This window comes from Herpailurus yagouaroundi, unplaced genomic scaffold (assembly GCF_014898765.1).
Source record: "Herpailurus yagouaroundi ecotype Mexico unplaced genomic scaffold, PumYag 77, whole genome shotgun sequence".
Classification (NCBI taxonomy): domain Eukaryota; kingdom Metazoa; phylum Chordata; class Mammalia; order Carnivora; family Felidae; genus Herpailurus; species Herpailurus yagouaroundi.
This window is the reverse complement of record NW_024412388.1, coordinates 8,993,128-9,019,905: the sequence shown is the minus strand read 5'-3', so window position 1 is coordinate 9,019,905 and position 26,778 is coordinate 8,993,128. Positions and strand designations below refer to the sequence as shown.

At 57.4% G+C, this 26,778-nt stretch overlaps 1 protein-coding gene across 1 annotated transcript in view; it reads right to left on the bottom strand.

Annotated features, from left to right (window-relative positions):
* Positions 1–1,684: 1,684 nt before the first annotated feature.
* TNFRSF1B (TNF receptor superfamily member 1B) overlaps positions 1,685–26,778 on the bottom strand; it is a 32,687-nt gene continuing 7,593 nt past the window's right edge. Inside the window, 10 exon segments of the mRNA XM_040461625.1 lie at positions 1,685–3,665; positions 6,385–6,592; positions 12,649–12,683; positions 13,626–13,703; positions 14,232–14,277; positions 14,279–14,471; positions 14,876–14,969; positions 15,426–15,575; positions 16,239–16,367; positions 17,734–17,833. Coding sequence (XP_040317559.1) covers positions 3,385–3,665; positions 6,385–6,592; positions 12,649–12,683; positions 13,626–13,703; positions 14,232–14,277; positions 14,279–14,471; positions 14,876–14,969; positions 15,426–15,575; positions 16,239–16,367; positions 17,734–17,833 — 1,314 coding nt within the window. The 3' untranslated portion in view covers positions 1,685–3,384.

The window sequence follows — 26,778 nt, the reverse complement described above, 5'->3', positions numbered from 1 at the left end:
CTGCCCTCAGTTACTCCAAATTTATACCCTCTGTTATTGTGATTTATAGTAAGAAATATATATTTGGTGTTCGTCCTCTGTTTCTGGCCTCACAGCCCCTCAAATGCTTAAAATTTCCTGAGTGATAAGAGCCATGGGAGCATCTTTTGTTCTACTATTTGGCCTTGTGTCCTCAGTTCTGGAAATAGCTCCAGAGCCCTACAGGTGAAAGGAGTGTCTTGCTACTCATGACAAGCCCCTTTCAACCACAACTGACTCCGGGAAAGCTGCCCGAGGATGGGGGCTGGTTGCCAGGGAGGCCGACCCTGCGATTAAGGGGTTGGAACCGCTTACCTCTACCCCGGGGGGGTTGGGGAGAGGGTCTGGAGGTTCAATCAGTCACCAATGGCCAATGACTTCATCAATCATGCCCATGTAACAAGGCCTCCAGAAAGACCTAAAGGGCGGGGTTCAGACAGCCTCCATGTTGGTGAACACATGAAGGGGTGGGGGCGGGGGGGCACACACCCAGGGGGACCAGAAGCTCCAGCCCATCCCCCCGTAAAGCTTGCCCTCTGCAACTCTTCCATCTTTATGATCCAGAGTCTTCGCAATAGACTGGGAATCGAGTAAGTAATCTGGTCTCCTGAGTCCGGTGGGCCGCTCTAGCAAATAAATGGAAACCAAGGAGGGGGTCACAGGAACCTCTGACACACGGCCCATCGGTCAGAAACACGGGTGGCCACCTGGACCTGTGACTGGTGTCTGAAGTGGTCGCGGGCTTGTGGGACTGAGCCCTTACCCTGTGGGACCCTGTGCCTCCAGAAGGCAGTCCGCTCTGTAGGACACCTCGAGGTGCCTGCTGAGAAGCGGGGGGTTCCCTGGTGGTGTGGACGCCGTGGACCCTCATTTGTGAATGTGCTGTGTCTGCTCTCTCACTTCAGCAGCACAATTGAGTGGTTGTGACCGAAACCGTAAGAGCCCCCAAGTGGAAAATATTTACCACGTGGACTTTGCCGAGCCTGCTCTAGGGTAGGGATAGGGTAGAGGGCGGGGCTGCAGGAGGAGAGGAGTCCCAGGAAATCACCAAGAAAGAAGAGGGTAGTGCTGGGGGAGTGACAGTGGCCCAGGAAAAAGGGTGAGTGATCTAGAGGTCAGATTAAGGAATCCAAGGGCCTGGGTCTCCCTCCCCTCCTGGCCTTTCCATGTGCCTGCAACCTCCTCCCCACCCTTTGTTCTGGAAAACGGCTCACACCTCAGAAACAGATCAAAGGTCACCTCCAGAACCCTCCTGTGGCAGTTCTCTGAGCTGCACCTCCCCTGTCCCCAAGCTCATCTGAGCACCCTGTGGCGGGCCTCATAGATGTCACCACACTGGGGCCTCCTGGAGGCCAGAACCTTACTCCCTTAAGTGAGCAGGGGGGCTGCATGTGGACAAGATCTGCAGCGACCCCAGTTAACCCCAAGAGCAGGCTAAGGACACTGAGGCGACAGGGCCTGTGATGAGGGCATATTCAGAGGCCAGCTGAGTGATTCGGAGCCTGAGAGAGCAGCCAGGCTCTCAGCAAGGACAGCTATGCTTCTGGGGGTGCTTCTCAGGTCCTGTCAGCGCAGTGGCCAAGGCAACGTCTCCCCCTACGCGCTGGTGGCGGGCAAGTAGGACCAAGGACAAACCCCAGCTCAGACCCGAAGCCAGAGCCAGGAGTCAATGCGTAACAAACAAAAGGTTTATTTCCAAGCAGGAACGCTGTCCAGTATACGGTGCAAACTCTTGTCTTGGGATCCACACAAGCCTGGGAACTGAGGTCACATGCAGAGAGGTCTCCTTCCAATTCAGAGCTTCCCCAGGAAATGGCAGTGAGGCCTGAGGCCCTCCCAGGATGGTCCACCAGGGGGCAGACACGCTCCATTGCCACACGGCGTCCAATGTGGGCAGAGACCCTGGCCGGTCCAGGCAGTAGAATATCCTGACTCTAGGGGAATCCGGATTTTCTGGGAAGCTGTTACTTTCTCTTGATGGTAATGACTGGACTCTCCTACCTTCCAAAAGTTCAGCTGCCAAGTTCAAGTCCAGTGGAATTTTTCAACAAGGGATCCGAGTCCCTGGGCCCCAACTGGCTTCTCCAGGAGTCCCGTCTTCCTTCCAGAATCCAGTCAAGGCCACACGTGTCCACGCTCTGCGGGGCTCTGGGGCATGTGTCTGGGGGAAGCGGACTGACTTTTTAATGGAAAAGAATCCTTTGACAAAATTGTTGGTTTGAGCTGCTTCAGGCAGGACATTCAACCCAACAACATGGTTACACAGACCAACAGCACATGACACAGACAGACAGACAGACAGACACATACACACACAAAACTGGCTCTCAGCATCTCACATCCACTTGAGATCATGGCAGGCACAATACCCAAGTGGCCCCGTGGGTTTCCCTGGGGCCTGGGACTCCAGGAACAGTGAAGGGGGGTAAGGGGAGGAAAAGTACCTCCCAGGGAGGCAGAGGAAGGTCCAGGCTGAGGTAGGAGGAGAGAGATGGCTGCGGGGAGCCTCAGTCATCTCCGGTTCCTGAAATTCCCTGATAGGAGGTGTGGCCTTGCACCGGAGCTATAGGTAAATCGGGAGTGAAGGTCAAAAGCAGAGAACAGCAAACTCTCGAGTTCGGCTTTGTCGTTTTCTTGGCTTGTTTGCATGCGTGGTGGGGTTTTGTTTTGCTTTTTAATTGCCCTATGTTTCGGTTAGAGGTCTGCCATCTTGTCCAAGCTACAATACTCGTGCAGGTTGCTGGGCTGGGCCCTCAGGGTGTCTCATTTTCACACCATTGTTCAAGAGGTGAAGCTGGCAGGAATAGGTTTGGAGGTGGTGCAAGGTAACTGGGGGACCCCTGTCCCCATCAGGGGTGGCCGCCCCCTCCTGAATAGAACCATCTGATCGATGACATCCCCCTCCCCGCCCCCGCTGGGAGCACCCTGCAGTCTCAGCATTTCCGGCTAAAGCACTGCCCCTTCTCCGTGGATGACTCACACAGAGTCCCTCTTCCCCGGGATGCTGGGGCCTCCCAGGAAGCCAGAGCTGGGAAGCGTCCAAGGATAAAAAACAAAATAAGGGCTCCAGAAGCCCAATTCACAGGGCCAGCTGGAGGACAGCTCTCAGAGAGGCAGGCGCCGGCCCCAGGCTGCCCAGCACGTGCATGTCAGCCAGCCTTCTAGAAGGAAGCACACCGTGCAGGACGGGTTTTCCACGATTCTCCCTGCCTCACCCTTCTGCCAGCAGGTGAGAGGAAGGCTGAGGCTGCGAAGGCCACTAAAGGAATTTGGCCCAGAAAGAGCCAGAGTCCTGGGGGGTGGGGGCCCAGAAGGACCAGGGAACAGCCACCTCGGCCGTGACACAACTCATGCCAGCCAGTCTGGCTAACTGGGCTTCATCCCAGCATCAGGCACACCAAGGGGCAGGGGCTTCTCCTCTGGGTTCTCCAGCAGAGTCTCCGGGGCCCCCGGCTGAGACTGAAAAGGGCATTCTTCCTTGGAGAAGGGGACCTGCTCGTCATTTGGGGAGCCGGAGGAGCTGGCATCCACATCCCCCATCGTGTAGCTGGCCTGGGAGGCGCACTGAGAGCCATGGTCGGAGGCGCTGCACACATTCACGATGCATGTGACGTTGACCTGGGTCCCGTGGCTGCCAGAGGAAGGCTCTGTTGAACACAAGATGGGGGAGGGCAGTGAGTCAGGGGTCTGCAGGGGGATGTCCTCGCAGTCTGTCCCCTGCCCAAGAGACAGATTAAGACAAGAGGGTCAAGAGCACCGGGCGAAGAGCCTAGAGGCCACGGTTCTAGCCCAGCTCCGCCATGTGATCTTGGGCAACTCAACCTTCATTGCCTGCATTTCCAGTGTCCTCATCTGCCAAGTAATTCCCAGCCCAACTCACCCTGTAGGTGGGAGGAGCCAGTTCACAAAGCAGGGGAAGGTGCTCCAGGAACAAAACATGCCCCCACAGAGATTCAGAGAGGTGAGCAGGGGCAGGAAGTACACGGGACAGGACAGTGATCAAGCGACCAGGGTGAGTTACTTTCCCGTAAGTGCGGGAAGCCTCCACAGTCCTGACCAAACCAACTCTGGAAAGGCGACAGCCTTCTGTCACTGGCCCCTTATCTGTGTAACATGAAAAAAACATCAAAGGGTTTGGAAATTGCTCCTTTGTGGAGAGGAAACACTGAGCCTGATCGTTTCTTTTGCCCCAAATCTTTCTCCTCCGGGTAGGCCTGCCTCTGTGATTTCCTAAATCTGAGATTCCAGAATGCGGTAGGGGTGGTTTGTCCTCACCACTGAGGCCAGGATATCTGCCTACTTTCCGGCCCACCTGCTCGCCCAGCCCTGGGGGCATCTGAGTTTCCCAGCTAGTTGGTGAGGGACTGAATGCTGGATAAGCTGAGAGGGGACACGGGACAACCCCTCCAAGAGTGAGAGCTGTCCCTGTTTTTCCTGCAGGGACCTGCCAAGTCCCCAAACACGTGTGCTGCCTGGGGTGCGTGGGGAGGGCCGGACGGACATTCGCTTCCAACTCCAGGGAAGCCTGGAAGGAGGATGGGGCCAGTGAGCTGCTGTGTTCGGAACAGCCCCAGACAGGCCAGGGGAGGGAGGGCTGAACTCATGGGGCCTCAAGGAAATTTCCACCCTGAGCCTCCATAGCACCCAAATGTCACCCAGTCACCGTGGCCTTTGCACATGGTGAATGAGACATTGCAGGGGTGGATGGGGGACTACAAGGGGGCACAGCCACACGTTCCACAGGAGAGAGAGGTGACTGGGTGGGAGGAGATAAGGGGAGAGTGCGGGTGACACCAGAGAGTCGGGTAGGGAACAGAGAAGTGGCAGGGTGTAGGAGGGGTGGGCAGACTCCCTCTCTCTCTGCCCCACCCCCCAAAAATAAATAAATAAACATTAAAAAGGAGGCTGAGGAGAAGGAGGAAAAGGAGGAGGAGGAGGAGGAGGAGGAGGAGAAGGAGGAGGAGGAGGAGGAGAAGGAGGAAGAGAAGGAGGAGGAGGAAGAGAAGGAGGAGGAGGAGGGGGAAGAGAAGGAGGAGGAGGAGGAAGAAGGGGTGGGCAGACATGGTCAAGGGGCCAGGATGACTGCAGGAGAGGTGTCACCAGGAAATCAGAAAGATGAAACCAAGAGTTGGACAAAGACCAGGGGTTTGTATTTGGAGTTCCGTTCCCTCGTTCAACAAAAGTTTAGGACCACGGGCTACGTCTCTTCCTTGGGGAGCTCTTGGGCTGGGTGGGGGCGCTGACGAGACATCGCACTGGTGAGGGGAACACGGCGGTGGGGGCGCCTCCGTGCAGGGGGCAGCCGGGGCAGGAGCGGTCCTGATGGAGGGAGCTGTCCCACAATCAGGTAGGAAGAGATGTTGCAGCCCTGCCAAGGGGATGCTGGGCTCATCTCCGGATGAGGAAACTGAGGCAGGGTTAAGGAGCCTGTTCGGATCCTCACGGCACCGGAGCGGTCAGGAGGGCATCCGGGAAGGACCCGCGCGCACTGTCATTCCTTGACCTCCCGCCAGCCTGGGCGAGAAGGGCAGACGCAGGCCAGTGGGCTTTGCCTGTCGCTACAAAATACACCAAGGAAGCCCCAGGCTTTCTGGACCCCTGTCACAGACCGGGTCCAGGGCAGAATGTATCCTGTGTAAATGGGGCCTGGGCTTCTCCAGCACCCACGACGTCCCCACAATCCTGACCCTTCAGGTCCAAAGGACTGGGCAATGGCCCACAGTGAGTGGAGCCCTAAAGACACCATTTATTCATCCAGAGTTCCACCCGAGGGCTCTGGAACCTGGAAGCCCAGGGGGTATTCCTGGCTCTTCCGTATACTAGCTGTGTGGCCCTGAACAAGCTCTTCAACCTCTCTGGGCCTCAGTTTCCCCATCTATAAAATATAATAAGTCTGAATATAACACTATAATACTACATGTTATCTAATAATATATACTATGCGATACGCATTATACAATATGTAATAATTGTGTGAAAATATGATATCAATATATAATATTATGTTACATATTATGTATTATAATACCAGGCAGGGAAACTCCCTTCCTGGCTATCGGGGACTCGAAGAATAAGCTGGGATTGTCTAGAAGGGAGGGTGCTCCTGGTAGAAGAACTCACGTGGGCAGAGGTGGGAGAGATTTGGCAGGTTCAGAGAAACGAGAGAGGTTTGTGGCCCAGTGCTGCATCTGACGGGGAGAAGAGGCTGGGGGGGGGCGAGCCCAGGCTAGTCACACAGTCATTCCAATGCCCTGCTAGGAGCTCAGGCCTTGCCCTACGGGGAAGGCCCAGGAGGGGCCGGCTAAGCCAGAAACCAGGAAGAGCCACGACGCGGGGGGTGAAGCCAGATGGGCTCCCCCATCCTACCTGAGTTGCTGGAGCTGGCCCAGGCCTCCCCAGACCCGGCGGCCTTCTCCGTGCCTGGTGCGGGCAGCCGGGTCCCGGTGGGCGCCCTCCCGTCGGCGGTGCTGCCTGAGCTCTCCAGGGAGCTGCTGCTGGAGCTGGGCGCTGTGGTCAACAGGTGCTGCTGCTCGGGGCCGGGGGCACTTCGGGCCTTGTCAGCAGGCAGGTGAGGCTGGACAGGCAGGAGAGGAGCGACAGCAGTCAGCCCATCAGCCGGCTCGTCTTCCTCTCCCTGCTCACACCCGTGCACCCTTCTGCACCCCCGTGGCCTCAGCACCCTCCCAGTTTACACAGCGCTTCTGCCCACACCTGCACCTGCTTTCCACACACGGTGCTTTCGGGATGCGGGATTCTGCGTGAGTTCTGTGATTAGCATTTGTATGCTCCGTTGGAGCGGGAGCCCTAAGAGGGTGGGACTACTCACCAAATAGTCCTGGAGGTGGGGCAAGATTTCCATCCTCATTTCGCATAAGGAAACAGAGGCCCAGAGGAGAGTGGCTTTCCTAAGGTCACCCCAACAGCACAGGGTGATGTGGTCCAGCCTGGCGGCCAAGAGCACGGAACCACACCCACGTGGGTACAAAATCACGACTCCACCACTTATTAGCTGTGTGCCCTTGGACAAGTTACTTAACCTCTCTGTGCCTCCTTTCTTTCATATATCAAGGGGGAGTTATAAGCCGACCTCCCAGGGCTGTCACAAAGATTCAATGGCTGGATATTTGTAAGGTGCTCCGGACAGGGCCTGTTACACCGTAAAGCTCCACACAAGGGTTTGTTAAATCAGGCGGGGGGGTGGGGGGGGTGGGGATAAACTAGTACCATGAGTCAAATCTGGCCTGCTACTGTTTTTGTACAGACAGCCTGTGAGCCAAGAAGAGTTTTTACATTTTTTAAATGATTGAAAAAAGTGTTCAAAGAATGATATTTTGTGACACGCAAAATTACGTGCCCTTTACGTTCTAGCGCCCATAAATGCAACTGTATTGCAATACGGCCACTCTCGTTGGTTGATGTACAAATCTGTGGCGGCTTCCTTGCTACCACACCAGGTTTCAGTAGCTGCAACAGAGACCATACGACCAAAAAGCCTAAAATATTTACTGTCTGGCCCTTCACGGAAAACGTTCACTGGCCCTTGTATTCAATCCCTCATTCCAGAGTAGACAGCCCTTTTATTTAGAGCCCTGGGCCACGCTGGGTCAAGAACCCTTTCCAGATTCTATTCCCCAAGCCTGCTCTGTGACTAACTCCTAATAAGTTTTCCCCACAGAAGAACATAACTAACACCGACAATAATAATAAGGTATTAGCTGATATCTGCCATTCAATGCCAAGCACTGAGCCGAAGTCCTTCTAAAACACTATATTGATACTTCTAACAGCCCAGTGTTTGCAGATGTAGCAACCGAGAACCAGACAGGTTGAGTTATTTGCCTGAGGTCACACAATTAGGACATGGTAAGGTGGGCTAAAACCCTTGACAGCTTTCCCGAGTGTCTGGGTTTTCAAGGTCTGGAGGCCCAAGACAAGGTACCAGTTTCCACGTATTCCTGCTCGGGGAGCACCCAGAAACTCCACTCAGAGCCTGTCGCCTGCCCACACCAGCTGAATAGGCACCCGAGCCTTTGCCTCGGGGTCCCGGGTGATTGCTAGATCCCAGGAAGAAAGGAGACAGAAGGGGCCACGTTCTCACTTGCTGCCCTTGGCCCCTGGACCAGTGCAGGATGAGAGGGTCCCGGGGGGAATGAGGACCAAAGCAAGGGAAGGGCTGGTGGGACATGGCCTAGTAAGGTAAGAGGGAAGGCCTTTGCCATAGGGGTGGAGGCATGTCGGGTCCCACTCCCCAGGAAAGGCTGACACCCCTTGGCCTCCAATCCCAAGCGCTCTCTGAGCAGTCCACTCTCTGGCCAATCACTACGGCCACCCAGCCCCTGCCCCGCCCACCAAGGCTACAGCCTCTCCCTCAGCTGAGCCTGCTTCGGTCATCAGGACGGAAGGATCTTCTTTGCAAGCTGTCCCTTGAAGCCACAGCGTCCTAGAGAGGGTGAGTCCCTGGCTCAGCATCACAGCCGGTCTGGTCTGTGGTGCCAGATCCGTGTAGCAGAGATGCTGGCTTCCCACTGCGTCCTGCCTCCCTGGTTCACGGCCCCGGGCTTTGGAGGGATGGAGGGCATCTCAAGTTCAGGCTGAACCTTTGCCCAGGTGGTCTGATCTAGGCTACTGGACTGCACTCCTACCCTTGCTCTGCGCTTGGACAGGCAGGGGAAGGAGGGACAAGAGGGGCACCCAAATGTCATTCCTTAAAACCCCAAAGAAGGGGCTTTGGGGAGCCAGTCTCCTGCTGCTCTACTTGTGGCTGGGGCTGGGCAGAGCAGGAACCCCCAAAGGTCACGATCTGCCTCCTTCTCTCAAAGCCACAAGTTGCAAAGTTCAGGCAGGCTCTGAGTGGGGCAGATGCATCCTTGAGTCCTGTTCCTTGGGCTGGGGCCCCAGTGAGGGGGAGTATGGAGGAAGCTCACTCAAAAACCAGGATTCCAGCCTGCTAGCCCCCCAGCATGCCCAGCCCCCAACATGGCCAGAGGCAGGGACTCTGGCAGAGTCACCAGTCAGGTCCTTCCACGTCTGCCTGTGTGTGTGTGTGTGTGTGCTCACGAGGCTCACACCTCTGTATGCACAGGTGTGTGTGGGGGGCAGGAGGTAAAACATCACACACACTTGTCTGTGTGTGTAGGAGCACATGTGAGGGCACGTGCTGGGGGTGGTGAAGACAGGCTTGTGTCTCTGGCCACTCTCATTAGCTGTGTGACCTAGGGAAAGTCACTTAACTTCTCTGAGCCCAAATTTTATTTCCCAAATAAAAACCGGGGCAATAATCATGCTGTCTGGGTGTCAGCACAGCTGTGAGACGAAGCAATGCACGAGCACACACGCTCGGCACCTCCCAGGTGCTCAGTCTCGTTGTTAAACATGAGCCCACACTCCCAGTGTGTCCGTGGGAGTGACTGTGGGTGAGCTCACATACGTGGGTATGCTGGCCTTGTCCAAACAAAGGGAGGCCACCGTCCGGCCATGCGTTGGAGTCACTTCCGCAGCAGGAGGGGTGGGAGGCGCTGGGTCTCCCCCCTCCCAGCCCCAGCGGCCCAGGTCTGGAGCATGACCCGGTGGCCTCTCAGCAGGGGCTTCTGCCCACCAGCTGAGTGGACGCAGGCTAAGCATGACAGGGGCAGGGGCGGGAGCCTGGGCACTGGAGGGCACCTAGGAAGACGCCCACCCCGTGAGCTCAGGCCCTGCTGGGGGATAAGGGCAAAGCCTGCAGATTCAGACTGGGTCTCAAACCCGGGCTATGCCCCTTACCTAGTGGTCTAAGCTTAACATGGGTAGCTGACCCTCGCTCGGTCTCAGGGTCCTCATCTGCACAATGGAACTGGTTCTAGTGCTTGCCTCACAGGGGTGCGTGAGGGTTCGGTGGCAGGGGACAGGCAAAAGGCCTGGCGTGGGGCTCAGGAGCAGCGGGCTCACACGCTTCCTCCCAGCTGCACACTCAGCAAGCTCCTGGCAGCTTGAGACCGGCCATGGTGGGAGCAAACACCGCAAATTCGAGCTCGGGTTTTTGGGATTTTTTGGTTTTTTTCCCGCCCAGAGAGCCGATTACCAGCACACCACTGGGCGCGATACTCAACCACACTCTGCAGATAATTGAGCTACACTCAGTGAACACGAAACTCCGTGAACGGAAAGGGGAAGTTAGAGGCTGCTGGGGCCACACCCGAGACACCCTCAGCGCACGGAGTATTGGGAAACCCTGGGTGGGGAGACAGAATGTGGTAGTGAGGCTGCTGGGTGTGTTGGCTCTCAGTGCCACCCGGCAGCAGCTGTCAGCATCGCTGAACTGAAGCCAGAGAAAAAGGAAGGAGTGGCATTTGCACGCTGGAGGAAGGAGAAATGGTTTGAACCTCCAAACCAGAACGTGCATCTGCTGAAATACTGCAGGGCAGGTCAAAGAGCACTGGGCCAGGGGTCCAGAGATACACTGCTGTATGGCCTGGGACAAGCCGCTTTCCTCTCTGCACCTCTTCTCTTGCCCGAGGGGAGATCGGTCTCTAGTCCCTACCAAGTCCGACTCCCTGTGTAAACCCTGGGCACTGGGCCACCAAGGGCTGAGCTTCTTCCCTTGCACAGCAGTTCTCCATCAGGGGCAAGTCTGTCCTTCCCCCAGGGGACATTTTGCAGTATCTGGAGGCATTTCCGGTTGCTGGTCCTGAGAAACGGTGCTCCCGGCATCTGGTGGGGGGGGCCGGTGATCTTGCCAAATAGCCTCCAATGCAGGGGACAGCCCCCCCGTGACAAACAATGATCTGGCCCCAGGTATCAAAATTGCTGAAGTCAAGAAACCTTGCCCCAGCAGGACAGGGGACATGGAGGGAGTGCCTCAGACTCTGTTTCCCCATCTGTAAAGTGGGTAAAAATTCTGCCCTGCCTACCAGGCACGGGGTTGCAGCAAACACTGTGTCCTAGCTCACCCCGCACCCGTTTCCAAGTCCTGTCCCTCCCCTCCTCCACCACAGAGGCTGGGAAAGCAAAGCGCCCCCTTTTCTAGCCCCCCCTTGCAACTAAGGGTGGTCCCCACGATACCACTCTGGCCAATGAGAGGGAAGGAGAAGCCCACTCAGGGCTATGAGCGTCTGATTTCCTGATAAAAGGCACCATCAATGGCCTGGCCGCTCTCTTTCCCGTCTTTTTCCTGCCTCAAACCTGGAGGCCACATGCAAAGTGGGGCCCACTATCTTATGATATAAGGCCACAAGCAAGAGAACAAAGGCCAACAGGCTGAAGGTGGCTGAGCCTAGGGTCCTGCCGACCTCACAGGATGCAACCCAACTGTTCCAGCAGCTGTCAGCCCCCCGAACTCTGGGTTGCAAGAAAAGCCCCTTTGCTTTAAGTCATCCTTAAGTTTTCGGTCACTTTCAGGCAAAGGCCTTCCTGATAAGAAACTGATGAACTACTGTGTCAGTGGTCTGTCTCTAACAAAAGTCCCTCACGCACCCTAATTTATAAAAAAAAAAGAAAGGAAGGAAGGAAGGAAGGAAGGAAGGAAGGAAGGAAGGAAGGAAAAGAAAGAAAAGAAAAAAAAGAAAAGAAAGAAAGAAAGAAAGAAAGAAAGAAAGAAAGAAAGAAAAAGAATGAATGAATTGGGGCACCTGGGTGGCTCCGTCAGTTAAGCGTCTGACTTCGGCTCAGATCACGATCTCACGGTCCGTGAGTTTGAGCCCCACGTGGGGCTGTGCGCTGATGGCTCAGAGCCTGGAGCCTGCTTCAGATTCTGTGTCTCCCTCTCTCTCTGCCCCTCCCCTGTTCACACTCAGTCTCTCTCCCTCAAAAATAAATAAACATTAAAAAAATGTTTTAACTGGGGCACCTGTGTGGCTCAGTTGGTTAAGCGTCCGACTTCCACTCAGATCATGATCTCACAGTTCGGGAGTTCAGGCCCCACATCGGGCTCTGTGCTGACAGCTCAGAGCCTGGAGCCTGCTTCTGATTCTCTGTCTCTGTCTCTGTCTCTGTCTCTGTCTCTCTCTCTCTCTCTCTCTCTGCCCCTCCCCCACTCACACTCTGTCTCTGTGTCAAAAATAAATACACGTGAAAAAAAAATTTTTTTAAAAAGGATCAAAGGTGAGCTGCTTTGATCGAAGTGGAGAGCAGGGCCCAGGGTCTGGGACCCAAACTCCCACCTCTACCTCAACCCCAGAGACGACGCCAGGCCCTCTTTGGAAAACCAGGGTACCCCAGCGCGGCTCCACGGGGAAGCGCTCTGTGAAGGTCACGGACAGCCCGCCAACTGTTGCCGCTGAGCGAATGGCACTGCCCTGCAGGCTGGGCTGAGCAGACATTGTTTCCTTCTGACGGCGAGGACACGGAGTCATGCGCCATTTCACATCTGCCCGCCGTCACACTAAGCGTCCGTGACCACGTGCCTGCCGCTGACACCGCCAGCGCCCTGTGCTCTGACGGTGCCCTTCACACTCGCAGCCTCTTTGAGCCCACGGAGGGCTGCCTAACCCCCAGGGACAGACACAGGCTGGCCCTTCCTCGGCCTCCCAGGGCTGCGCACCCCCAGACACCGGACAGACCAACCCCCAGAATGCACCAGTGCCCGTGGGCACGACATGGCCCACCAGTAAGGAGACTGGCGAGGAGGAGGAGGGGGAGGGCAGAGGGGGTACTCACCACTTTGGCTTCTCCTTGTAGACAGAAGGGCTTCTCTGCAAAGAAGAGAGAGGCGACAAGTCAGGGAGCATGGCTTCCTCAGGCCACACCTGCTCTAACTAGGAGGGCAGCATGGGGCCCAAGCGGAACCAACCAGAGCAGGCCCGGCCCTGGGAGCTGTGCACAGTTGCCCTCCCCAACTCCCCAGACGGCCCGACCGTGTCCCACCCCCTCTGCCACGCTCAACCATTCTCTGGCGTCCCCCTATGTGCTCACACAGTGCCTTCTCCTCAACGTGCCTTTTCTTTCCTACACACGTCTGCCCGTGGAAATCTGACTCAGCTCAGATGCCACCTGCTCCAGAAGGCCTGACTCCCCCGGGATTTCCAGACACAATCCTAGACTCCCACCCCCTTGGACAGCTCTGTGGCATCTTGCCTTCTTTAAAGGTGTTTTTTTTTCTTTTTTTTTTAAAGTTTATTTTTGACAGAGAGGGAGGAAGGGAGAACACAAGCCGGGGAGGGGCAGAGAGAGAGGGAGACAGAGGATCCAGAGACGGGCCCTGCACTGTCAGCACAGAGCCTGATGAAGGGCTCGAACTCACAAACCATGAGATCATGCCCTGAGCCAAAGTCGGACGCCAAACCGACTGAGCCACCCAGGTGCCCCGCATCTTGCCTCTTTAGTAGGTAAGTTAGTGGCACTGCCTTCTACCCCAGGCTCTGAGCTCCTACAGAACAGGGGCTGCCCTATCCAGCTGTCTGACCCACAAAGCTATGCCCAGCACTGGACTGACCGGAGGCACCCCAGAAAATCTTCCTAAACAAATGGATGAATGAATGAATGAATGAATGAATGTGTCCTGAACAAATGCTTGAATGAATTATGAATCTGTCCTGAACAAATGGATGAATGAATGAATGAATGAATGTGTCCTGAAGAAACGGATGAATGAATGAAAGAATGAATGCATGAAAGAAAAAGGAATGAAAACTTACTTTTTTTCTGGGTCATAATGACACATTTCACCAGCCCTATGATCACCAGACCCAAGGTTGTCACAGCCACAATCAGTCCTAGAAGAACAAAAAAGAAAAGCTCCAAACAACTACAGAAAGCAAACTCAAACATACCAGGGAGCCAGGCAGCTAAGTCAGTGACCAAACACGTCTGGGATGTCACAGGAGGGGCAAGCCTGACTCTCAAATTTAATCACAAGACAAATAACCAAAAAATCTGACCAAACAAGACATGTCTTTGGCCACATCCAGCCCCAGGGTCACCAGTTTGAGACCTCTGGCCTTGAGGTAGTCCTAATCCCAGAAGGGAAGCCCATGGGGTGACCTGGCCCACCCCAGCGGCTAATGAGTTCATCAGAGACGGCAACCAGGAAACCACCTCTGCCTGCAGATAAAACGCGGACCCTGCCTCTCCCACCCGGGCAGTTCTTCGTGACAGCACCAGGTCTTGGAAGAAGACAAGCCTCATCACTCGCCTCCCAGAGCAGAGCAAAGGGTGCAGACTGCAGGGGGCTCTCAGAGAGACTCGGAGCTCGAACAGGGGAAGGGACGCAGGGAGGCTGAAGGAGCCCTCCTGGGACTTACCAATGAGGAGAGAGATGTCGCCCGTGCTGAGCCCTTCAGCTGGGGGGGGTTGGGACCATCACGAACAGAAGGGAGGTGCTAGGGGCCGTGCGAGGGCCTGGAGTCGGCTCCACTTGCTGGGATAGTGTAGACGCTGGCTGGGACGTGGGGGCTGGGCGTGGGGCCATCCTCAGGGTAGGAGGCACAGATGCGCAGACGGCATCCATGGTTGCATTGCCAGGGACGGCCACTGAGCCACAGCTGAGGGAGGAGGAGGCTTGGTCAGGGCACAACAGAGGCCTGAGGACTCAGCATGGCTGGGCTCACTCATGGGAGCCAGAAGGGAGGAGAGAGTATTCGTGCCACACGACCCCTCAGAACCGCCCCTGTCTGTCCCCTCCCCACCTCTCCCCATGCCCCCCCCCCCCCAGTGCTGACTGCCAGGGCAAGGATGCCACTCACTTGCTGTCTGTGCTGGGCCCCACCCACCCACTGTAGGATAAACCCACCCAGGAGCTGAACAGGGGTTTGGCAATGCCTCCACCCGAGGGAACGAATGCGGGGATTTCAGGCACCATGGCATGGCCAGTCTGTGCTCTAGACCCCACGGTCGCCCAGGGACTGCCCTCCCTGCTCCTTCAGAACCAAACGACCCAGCCACTCACATCCGGTGGGGCCTGCAGACATCTGTGGACGACGTTGTGTCGGAGAACGTCCCTGGGCCACAGGGAGCACACACCACATTTGACGTTGCAGTTCCTTCGAGGAAAAATTGGAACCCGTCGCCAACTCAAATACTTAGCAGAACAACTGGGCCTTGGCACAAGAGTCCCGGGGGAAGTCTGAGGGGCCTACGAACCTCTGTCTTCACCTCCATCCCTTAAAACACACAAGTGTGTGTGCACGTGCCCACTGGGCCGAGGTTGACGGTTAACCAAATCTAGTAACTTCCTGGTCTCCGGGGTCATGTGGGTTCATCTTCCGTGGCACCACCCGATTTTCCAGTAACCCTGGGCTTCAGCTGACCCATCTCTGGATCCCCAGGGCCTAGTGCACAGTAGGAGTCTAATCTGGCATGCCGGAGGAAAGGAGGTAGGGGGAAATGGCGGGCAGCTGGCCACCACTGCTGACACTCCCGGGCTGAGCTGATGGGTTGGTGCCCATGAAGGAGAGGCCCAGCGGGGTCCCCAAGGCCCACTGGCTCCAGCCCCATACCTGGCCTGGCCACGCCGAAGCCCGGGCGGCACCTGTGCAGGGGTGCACACAGCCGACACCCTTTCTGCCTCTTCAACGTGCAGTACCAGCCCGGCCTGCAGGTGCAGACGCGGTTCTGTTCCGGAGTGCAGGCCTGAGTCTCCACTTGGTCTACGAGAGCGAGAGGGCAACCCAGGGTTATTACCGCCTCCGCCGGCCCTGCCCACCACCGTGCCCACCGCGTCGCCCAGCCAACCCGCCACCCACAGAGAGCTCTGGTCTCCAGCAGGCTGGTGGACCGCCCCACGCCCCAGCACGGGGCAAAAAGAACGCTGGCCACGCAGTGCCAAGGCCCGCGGTCTCGCGGGCACGGTTCTCTCATGGTCGCCCTTGGCCTGCCTGCCCATGGGGCCGTGAAAGGGGATTTGGTGAGACAGAAGATGAAAATGCTGTTGATGGGGCACCTGGGCGGGTTAAGCATCCGACTCTCGGTTTCGGCTTGGATCACGATCTCATCATTGTTTCGTGCGTTCGAGCCCCATGTCGGGCTGCACGCTGACAGTGCGGAGATCACTGGGGATGCTCCGACTCCCTCTCTCTCTGTGCCTCCCCCACTCACACTGTCCCTGTCTCTCTCAAAATAAATAACTAAACTTAAAAAAAAAAAAATGCAGTTGGTAAACAGGGAAGGGCTGTACCCATACAACCCCAGGCTCCGGAGCACGAAAACACCTGGCCTGGGGTAATCCTAGCCAACTTTCAGTCAAAGGGGCTGGGCTGCACAACGGCCGGGGGAAGGTGTCGGGGCCCAGCCCCGGCTCTGAACCCACTCACCAGAGGTGCAGCGGGAGTCACAGCTCAAGCACTCGTTCACCCAGTTCCAGAGCTTGGTGTAGGTGCTGTCCTCGCAGCGGGCACACACGGTATTTGAGGTCTCGGTGCACAACGACTGTGCATGGTAGCCTGAGAAAGCAAGGGCCAGAGGTCAGTGGGGTGGGAGCTCTGCCGGGGCCCCGGGCTCATCCACCGTTCCCCAGAGCCCCAGCGTCTTAAAGCCTGGCTGGGAAGGCTCTTTGAAAGGGTTCCAAGTCCTTCACCGAGTCATCCAACATCTTGCAGGTCCCAGCTGTCACTCCATCTCCAAACCCCTGATGCTCATAAAATACTTTTCCCTCTGCTCTTTCCAGATGCCTGGGATTCCGCCAATGGGACTGCCTGTTACTGGTCAATCACACTTTAGCGAGAACTGGTTTTCTAGCTCCTTTCTTCTCGATAGCTACAATTCTCTTTACCTGTGGGTGTGAACTAGCAGTAAGCCGACAGTACAAATGTAGTCCCTGGTCTCCTGCCAAGGATGAGGACATGGGACTTGTGGGCCTAGAGAGAAGGCATGCCAGGAGATAGGACAACATCAAAGCAAACCATTAAGGAGTTTCTCTCTTGAGCCTTGAGCCCTATCCTGCCATCTTCACTGCTGTGCTAATCCAGTAACTTCTTACGGGGACCCTGCCAATTAACAGAAAAAGAGTCACTTGTGAGGTCTCTTAAAATGGCTGTGGGAGATGACAGGTACACATGTGCCTGCCCACACCTAAGGCTAATGGCTCAGGGGCCCTCCAATGGCTCCCTAGCTTCCGCAGAATAAAATCTAAACTCCTTACCATGGCTCCTGCCAACTCACTCACTCTGGGCCACACACTGGCCTCACTGGTCCTCAAGTTCGCCAAACAGGCTCCTACCTCAGGACCTTTGCACTTGCTATTTCCCCAACCCAACAGGCTGTTTCCTGTACATTTGGACAACTCACTCCTTCACCTCCTGCATGCCTCTGTCCAAGTGTCAGCTCTTCAGAGAGGGTGTCAGACTCCCTGACCACTCCATATAAAACAGCAGGCCTAGTCCATCTGTCTCCACTGACTTTACCCTGCCTTGTTTTCTTCACAGCATTTACCCTCTGATGGGACCACATGTCTGTTTCCTCTGTTGGTTTGTCTGTGCCTCTGTCAGATGCAAAATCCAGGAGGGTGAGGATTTTCTCTGCCCTGTTCTCTGCCCTGCTCTCTGTTGTATTCCCACCACTTAGAACAGCACCTGACACTTAGCAGATGCTAAGCAGAGAAAGGGAGTTGGGAATTCTTCCAGAAAGAGGGAACAACATGTGCAAAGGCCCTGAAGCAGGAGGCAGCGTGAGGCCAATTCATGGAACTAGAAGGAATGCGGTAAGAATTGAGCGCCGTGACCCTACCTACCCCACTCCAAGGCCCCCCACCCCCGCCCGCCACACACCCTCTCCAGCGGGTCAGGGCCCCAGTGGCCACCCCTTACTTACCAGGCTGACACTTGCTACAGCACATCTGGGTCCTCTCATTGAAGTATTCTGTCAGTTGGCATGAGCTTCCAGGCTCCGGAACGTAGGGGAGTAATGCAACCTGGAAGAGGGAAGGGAGGGACAGCCATCAGCATGGCCACCCCTGGACTGTCACACTTAACACCCATATCCCCATCCTGTGGCCTGCAGGTGTTTGGCCCTCTCCCTGTTGCGGCTCTACTGACGCGGGGACTTCTCCCTTTGGGGGGAAGGTAGGAGAGTTTTCGCCTTCTCTCACTGCCTCTTCTTCTTCCCTCAGTGTAGCACACTCACATCTGTAGGCGGGGGCACTGAGCCAGCTGGCCGGAGCACGGGGCTAGCCCCTACCACTCCTGGGGGACGGATGTGAGGCACCAAAGCCAGTGGCCTCAGTCACAGAGAACCACAGTGCCCAGCACAAGAGGGCCCTCTGCCTAGGATTCCTCCTATTCCTTCCTGCACCTGGGAATCACCCCTTCATGTTCCTGGCTGAATGCTGCCTCCTCTGAGAAGCCCTCCCTGACTCCCCCAGGCTGTGTCTGATTCCTCCTCCTCTGGGCTCTCTCGGAACACTGGATAGGGCCCCTTCTAACAGCCAGCTCATTGTGCTCAAACGGGGTACCTACTTGTCCTGCCACGTGGGCGCGTGCATACACACACACACACACACACGCACACACACACACACACACCATAAGTGTCTGCAATGCAGGGGACAGGAACAACGGCCTCATCATCTCTAGACCCTCAGCCTCCAGCACGGGATGCTCGCAGGGTTGGGGCTCAGTAGGTGAATGGTTGTCGATGACCAACAATGACAAGTTACCATGCGTTGAGCACCTATGGGGCGCCAGGTGCTCTAGTGAGCAGGTGCTGCTGCTCTCCACTCAGAGCCCCTTTTCCCAGCAGGGCACCCATTCCCCAGCTGCCCTGGGTGCTGCCTGGTAAGGGCTCCGGCCTCCAAGTGGGACTGACAGAGCCCTGCCCCCCTCCCCTCCCCCCCCCCCCCCCCAGGGATCGGGCTGCAGGGAAGCTGCACGTGGCCCTCCCCTGCTCCCTTCACAGCACCGCCGGGGGTTGGGGGCAGGGGCACGACTGGCAGAGCCTGGGGAAGCCAGACTCTTGGCCGGGTCCTACATGGGGGATGAGCAGCCCCGGGGAGCAGCCCCAGACCCACCCTGGCGGCACACCGCTGAGTGCCAACACCTGGAAGCCATGGGAGGGGGCAGGGGTGGGGGAGGACCCCCCCCAAAAAATCCCTGTTTCTCTCTTCTCAGCAGGCTCCCCCTGAAGGCTTCCCCGCACGCACCCCACCCTGAATAGTCACTGGGACCCAACATCCCGACCCCCTCCCCCAGGGTGCCTGGCACACATGGCTATGCCAACCCCCACCCAAGACGGGTGCCCTCCAAGCCCGGGGTCGGGGGTAACTCTTTGCTATGACCCCAGGGCCTGGCACGTAGCAGGTGTTCAGGGGTCACTAATCTAAGCCGTGGGCTTCATGACATCTTTCCTCAAGGGGTCCAATCCAGCACCATGGCCACGAAGCATAAACATGGGTGCAGACACCTGCCCCCGAAGCCCACCCTCCACCCTGGGGCCAGTGCCAAAACCCCTCAAGAGAGGCTGGGAAAGACACGGGCGGCTGGCAGGGGAAGTGGGAACCATCCTGCACAACACAGAGCCTAAAAAAGTAACTTCCACCCCATCTGGACTATAAGCTTACATGCCCACAGTTGCTCATGTCGGCGCGCGCGTGTGTGTGTGTGCGCGCGCACACACACACACACACACACACACACACACACACACACACAGAGTCCTTCTTCCCTCCCCGTCCGGTCCTAGAACAGGCTGCCAGGTACTGGACAAAAGACGAAGCAAGCCTCCTTATCAGGTCTCCTCGAGGTTGGGGGTGAGGCTCACTGTCAGCGTCCAAAGCATCTGGGGGCAGGGGCACGCAGAGCAGACCCAGAGATCAAAGGCTAGGGGAGCCCCTAAACCAGAGGAATCCTACAGCCACCTCTGCACACTCCATTCAACTGTGTACTAACCCCAGCCAAGGGCCTGACTGTCCCCCACAGCCCCCCACACGGGCCCTCCCTGCAGGCTGCGGCTGTGTGGCTTCCCTGAGGGCAGGGGCTGTGCCCCTCCTCTGGCTGAGCGCCCCCCCCCCCCCCCCCCCCCCCAGGCAGCTGCCCCGAGGGCAGGGAGGGCTGCACCTCCTTCTCATCCCGGCAGGGTGGCTGGCACAGGTCTCATGGACCCTCCCCCCCGCCCCCAGCACAGCACACTGTGGGCTTCTTCCACACATGGAACCTCAGCAGTAATAGGGAAGCCCCTCACTCACGCAGGGCTGAGAGCCACAGGGCCAGTGAGGCTCCTGATGGCAGAGAGAAACCCTCACCCTCCCAGGGAAGCTCCTGTGGTGCAGCCGGGGGAGGCCTGCCCTGTCTGGGGGGAGGATTTCCTGTCAGGGTTCAAAAGGCCTGATGGGAAAGGGCCCTGCCTTGGCCAAGTCTCTGCTCTCTCCACCCACAGGCCAAAGGTTCCTGGATGTAGGCAGACAGCGGGACCCCCATAGCCCCCAGGCCACTGCCCGGAGGCCTCCCCTCCGGGGCCTCTTCCTGTCAGAATCTGGTTATAAACACCCTTCCCTGCACTTCCTCCTGCCGCTCTGTGTGATTCCAGAGCCCAGGAGCTGGCGGTTGGCAGAAGAGGTCAGCCCTCCCTTGAGCAATCTTAAAGCCTGTTTATGTTCTCGGACAGAGGGAAAAAAAACAAAACAAAGAAAAAAATCCAACAACCACAGCCCCGTCATGGCTAAACAATGAGGAACAGAAAGCCCCTCTGCAGAGTGGGACAAAAGGTCACTCCCTCTACTGCGGAGCTCCCAGAGCAGAGGCCCGGCCAAACCACAGCCCTGGGAGCCAGGCCTCAGTCACCTCAGGGGCCACATAGGCCAGGGGTCTCTGGATGGCCCCAGAAGGTGGCAAATGGTCTCTGGGAAACCCAGGACTGTGGAAGCTTCTGGATCCTTGGGCTGGTATTGGGGAGGCTCAGATCCACATACACCCACCCACAGGGGAGCTCTGACATTTTAAAATGAGGAAATGAATTGGATATGACTCAATTTACTCAGCAGTTTAGCCAACCCAATCTTTCAAAACACTGCGTCCCCAGGTGAAAATCTGGAAATCACTGATGACTGTTAACCACTCATTTACAGGCGCTGGGTGGCTCAATCCGTTAAGCGGCCGACTGCGGCTCAGGTCATGGTCTCACAGTTTGTGAGTTCGAGCCCGGCATCGGGCTCTGCCCTGACAGCTCAGAGCCTGCTTGGGATTCTCCCTCTCTCCCTCTCTCTCTGCCCCTCCCCCCTCAAAATAAATAAACTTTAAACAACCCACTCATTTAAACAGGCAGGCAATCTGTGACTCAGTGTGGGGATGGGGGACGGGAGAAAATGGATGATGGATGGATGGAAGGACAGATGAATGGATGATGGAAGGATGGACGGGATCCGTAAATAAGAGGGAGAGGAGATAACATGAAGGAAGAGAGGGAGGAGGAAGGGCAGACCTAGCTAACATAATGTATGAGGTACAGAGATTGTGCGAAACGGAGACAGAGCAGCAAAGCCACCTCCCTGGCCTTCTAAAGGCTCCAGGCCATCCCAGGGCGTGGCTGGTGCCAGGGTGACACAGGACTGTGCACAAGGAGGCCACGAGGGTCCCCCGCTCACCTCCTACAGGCTTCAGAGCTGTGTCACCACATCAGGGTCAGCTGCTTCGTTTCCTCTGCTCAACATGGGCCTCCCTCCACCCAGGACAGAAGAAACCCGCGGAACGGGGCCCCTCACACCCGCTGTCTCCCAGGCGCAGCTGCACGTGCGAGATCTGCGGTCCCGCAGTCTCCCCACGACGTTCACAGACGCTCAGAGGCGAGGTGACGTGTCTGAGGCCACGGCACAAGAGCCCCACTCCTTGCTCCTCCTCTCCCACCTCTCTTCTCCTCTCTTCTCTTTTTTTTTTTTTTTTAACGTTTATTTATTTTTGAGATAGGGAGAGACAGAGCATGAACGGGGGAGGGTCAGAGAGAGAGGGAGACACAGAATCTGAAACAGGCTCCAGGCTCCGAGCTGTCAGCACAGAGCCCGACGTGGGGCTCGAACTCACGGACCGCGAGATCGTGACCTGAGCCGAAGTCAGATGCTTAACCGACTGAGCCACCCAGGCGCCCCCACCTCTCTTCTCTTGGGGAGGTCCCCAGAACACGGGACCCAAGCGTCCCTTCCCCTCGACACAGACCCGGGACCTCAAGTGCCTCCCAAACTCAGCACACCCTCCCACCACGTGGCCTACATCACTCTTCCAGCTTCTCGGCTTTGGCCCTTTGAGGAGGAAGGAAAACCATGGGATATTCACGAAGCACCTACTACGAGCCAGGCCAGGCGGCAGGCGCTTCACGGAAGCCAACTTCCACCCCCCAAAGCAGGGGGGCGTGTGCCCATCTCACAGCTCAGGGAGATCAAGTCATTTGTCTAAGGTCATCCAAGAAGGATGGGGCGGAGCAGGGATGTGACTCTTGCTCTGGTCCTGCCGGAGAGATCTCTGTCCCCTCCTCAGGACGGCTGACAGAGCCAGGTCCTCAGATCTGCCCTCCGCCTTGGTCCCCGAGCCACCGCAGTGCCACCAGCTCCTACGCACCCACCTCCGTGCCAAGCCGGACCTTCGGCCCTGGCTCACATGGGCACACAGGTTCTATCTTTCCTCGGGCTCTCTTTCTCTCACACACACATGCCTCTCCAGCACCGGGGACCCCTCTCGGCCTCGGGCCAACAATCTCTGACCTCAGGTGACCACCCAGGAACCTCAGACCAGGCCGGTCCTCCGCAGCAGGCAGGGACGTTCAGTGCCCGAGACCTGGCTCGTCCCAGAGCCGCCTGAGTCACCGGGCTCCGGAGAGGACCCATCCTCAGGCTGGCGGCAGAGGCTCGAAGGTGGCAGGAGCTTCAGACGCCATGTCAGCAGCCCCCCCCCCCCCCATTTAATGGTGGAGGAAGTCAGGGACGAAAGTGGACACGGTCATTCACTCGGCAAACAGTACTGAGCACTTGCTCCCTAGGTGCTGGGCATTACTGCACCGACCCCGCCCCAGTCTCTGCCCCTCCCGGGAGCAGGAGGCACCGCCTCTCTGATCCCTCATTCATTCACCTGGTGAGTCGGAAGTGCCTTTTCCTGCCCGCTGCCCCCTCCCCTCCCGACCTCCCTCCCTCTGTCACCCTGGAGGAGCCCGACCGACCAGAGCCCAGAGCGGCCACGGCTGGGGGAGGGGACACCAATTCAAGGTGGACCCCTCACTGGGGTCACCAGCCAGCGAGCGGCAGGCCAGGGCAGCCTCACCGGTCTGAGATGGAGTCAGTGCCCTCGCGGGGAATTGGGCAACCCTTGCACGGATGACTTCTGTCCTTCCCGCTCCTGGAGCCGGGCCCGGCCCCGTGTGTACCCCAAGGTGGCGGCCCTCGATTTCTTCTATTTATAAACAGTGAGAGAGAGGAAGGGAAAGCAGGGCAGGACCGGGGAAGGGGAAGCTGTGGCCGCCAGGATGGCGTCATCTGAGAGTACCAAACTGGGGACGGAGCCTTCTGCCCTTCCTGCCACCGTGAGCGCAATCGACGCCTTTGGGGTCTTCGGGGCCTTTTAATTTTCTGGAGACCCCTCCCCCCCGCTTTAGATGCCAGTACCCTTGGGAAGGGGTCACTCTCCCAGCCTCCACTGGGAGCACCGCTGGGAGGGAGAGGGCGGGGAGGGGAGGAGGGGGGAGGAGGTCACTGGGAGAAGCGTCAGGCTTCGGGGAGGAGCACGTGCCTCTCAAAGCTACCCTTGTCGCGGAGCCAGAAGGACGTGGAGGCCGCGCAGACCCGGGAGACCCGCCGACTGTATACACGCAGCCCTGGGCACCACACGCGTTCTCTCGTTTTATCCCTTCAGCAACGCAAGGGGGTCAACATCACCCCATGTTAGGGGTGCAGAAACAGAGGCTTTGGGAGATTCGATACTAAGTCCGAGAGCAGCCGGCCAGCCGGCGGCAGACAGGAAGCAGTCACGGTTCCATCTGCCTCCGTGTCCTTGGACAATTTTATATGCTGTGGTTTTGTCCTGCTCCCTCGTCTTATAGAAGAGGGGCCCCGAGGGGAAGCGTGTCTCCTAGGAGAACACTCAGTGAGCAAGGTGCAGGCAGATTCAGGGACTCTCCTGAAAGGGTCTCCAGGGTCCCCGGGGCAGAGGCCGCAGCCATGGGGAGGGGCAGAGGCATCTGCAGAAGGACCCAGGGACCCCGACACGGATGGAAACCATCTTCAAGCAATAGAGAAACCCCCTCATTTGCATGGCAGGTCTCTGGGGCCCTGCGGTGCGGTGGGAGGCGGCAAAGCCGCTTGGGCCCCGATCTTGGGGGTTCGTGGGAGCCCCGCGGACTGCAGGGTGCAGCCACATCAGGCCAGGCCGACGCGGCAACGACGTTGGGACCAGGCAACGGAGGCTCGCCTGCCGTCATGGAGAGGAACAGCGTCTGCGTCAGGAAAGACCGACCACATCACAGACGGCGGCCCAGGGGTGACACGTCCCACTCCCTGCCTGCTGCCTGTGATGTCGCTTTAGAAGTGAGCCTGGGGCAGACAGGAAGCCCGGGCTGGTATCCGGTTCTTGGGGCCCGCCTTTGTGCAAAGTGCTAGGGCTCGAAGATGGCAGGATGTGGCCCCTGCCCCCAAGGAACCCTGCGGCTAGTTGCAGAGGACACCCCTTTCCATCCCTCCCGACCCCCCCCCCAACACACTGGCCTGTCGGTGTGGCCCCCTCAATTCACCCGGCTCCCGCCTCCCCACCCTTGGCATCTCCTGCCAGCTACAGCCTCCTCACTCTTGGTCCCCAGGCTTTCCAGATGGACCCCAAATCACCTTCCTGCAGCCAAGTCTGGCCCCGTTGAAAACCACTGGCTCCACGGCCCTCGGGCATGAGCTCATCCCCAGCTTGAGGCCCCGGGCACCGCTGCGCGGCCCCCTGCAGCGTCCGGTTCCCTTGCCCAACCATCCCGACCCCCACGGCAGGGCCAAGTCTCCAGCCTCTTTCAAGGGTCCTCTCCACCACCACTTTAGCAAAACCTCCGAACTCCCAGATGGCGCCAGAGGTCCCTCCTGGGGGCCCCAGTGACAACCTGAGTAGATCTCTACCCTGCCCAGACCTCTTCTTGGTTAATTACCTGTTTCCCAGTATCTCCCCCTCAAAGGCAGGCACCATGCCCCGTCCGCACACTCTGGCTCTGAGCCGGACATCTGGGTTTGAATCCCAGCTCTGCCCTTCCCCAGCCTCAGTTCTGTCATCTATAAAATGGGGACGAATATAGTGCCCACCACATGGAGCCATTATGATTCACTGAGTCAACGCGTGTCAAGTGCCCAGTGCCGTGCCCGGCTGGCAGTAAGAGCTAAGTGTTCCTCGTTGGGTTTTTATTACTTGCTGCTCTATGTCCAGCCCAGGGCACGGCCCACGGTAGGTGCCTCACAGAGGCTGAACTGTTTAACAGATGCAAAAGTTTTCATTTCCAGTTAGTTGAAACGAGGTGGAGTCAGCATGAGAACTGGGCAGGAAATGGCTCGCAAGGAGAGCAGGAGGTGTCTGTCCTTAGCTGGGGTAGACCAAGCAACAGCTTTCAGATAAGAGCCTGTCACAGCCACGGCGACCACCGCCAAAGTACAGAGCTCTGGAGCGCGATGGCCTGCGGTGGGATCTTGGCTCCGCCTCTAGTAAGCTGACAGCCTGAGCACACAGCTCAACCTCCCTGTCTCCACCGCCTCTCCTATCAAAACCGCCCTCCTCCTGGGAAGGAGGGGCTGTGAGAATTGAGGGCTCGGGGAAGGCAGAAGCGCCTCCCTCCCGGGATGTCAGTCCCAGCCCTGGGCTCACTGCACTCTCCCGGCCCGGATGCAAAGTGACAGAGACGCTGTTATCCCCACCTTACCAGTGGGGAAAAGTAAAGCTCAGAGCGGAGTTCAGGGTCTCGAGGCCCTCGGCAGCAGAGCTATGCAGTTCCCCAGAAGTCCTGAGATCTCACCTCACACCTGAGACGAGTGGATCAGCCATGCACTGTCCCATGGCACCCCGGCGGTAGCCCGGGTGACCGAGGCCAGGCTCACCGGTGGCTGCCCACGACAGCTCCAGGAACACGAGGCTGACGCTGGCCACCATCACTTGGCTCAGGCCGGGGCAGGGCTGAAGCCAGAGGGACCTTGTGTTGCAGGATGCGGTACAGAGGGGCAACCCCTCCTCCTCCTCCTGAGAACCTCTGTCCCACACTAGGTCTTAGGTCTAGTCCAAAGGCCTCCTATTCCTCCCTGAAGCCTCCGATCCTTCCTTCCTGTTTGGCTGCTAACTCCCTCAGCCCAGAGCTCCTGCTTAAACTATTGCAACAGTCCCTCCTCATCTGACTTGCCACCAAGGCCAGAGTGATCTTCCTAATTCACTCTCTGCTCTAGTCACTCCCTTGCTCTAAAACTATCAATGGCTTCCCACTGCCTCAACCCCTGATAGGAGGCGAGGGTTGTGCCAAAACCATATCATGGACGCTGGAGTGAAGATGCCTGGCTTTGAATTCAGACACCACCACCTCCCCCACCCCCTTATTAGCTGACAGCATCAGAGTTTGTTTGTTTGTTTGTTTGTTTAATAAATGAGGTTAATAAACCTCAATCTTCTCATCTATAGACCGTATACACTTCATGGGGCTGTTGTAAGGATTAAGTGACGTAAGACATGTAAAGCGTTTGGCACACACTCCAAAAATCACCGCTGTAACCACTTTTAATGCAATCTTTATATTTGTTACTACTTCCTTTAGTTGGCCCCAAACAGCCCATAACCTCTTGTGCTCTCACTGCTCCCAATGAGGCTTTTGCCCCAGCTAGGCTTTTGTCCGCTGCTACACCTGCCTCATGGCTCCCTCCACGCCATTCCCCGTCCTGGACCCACT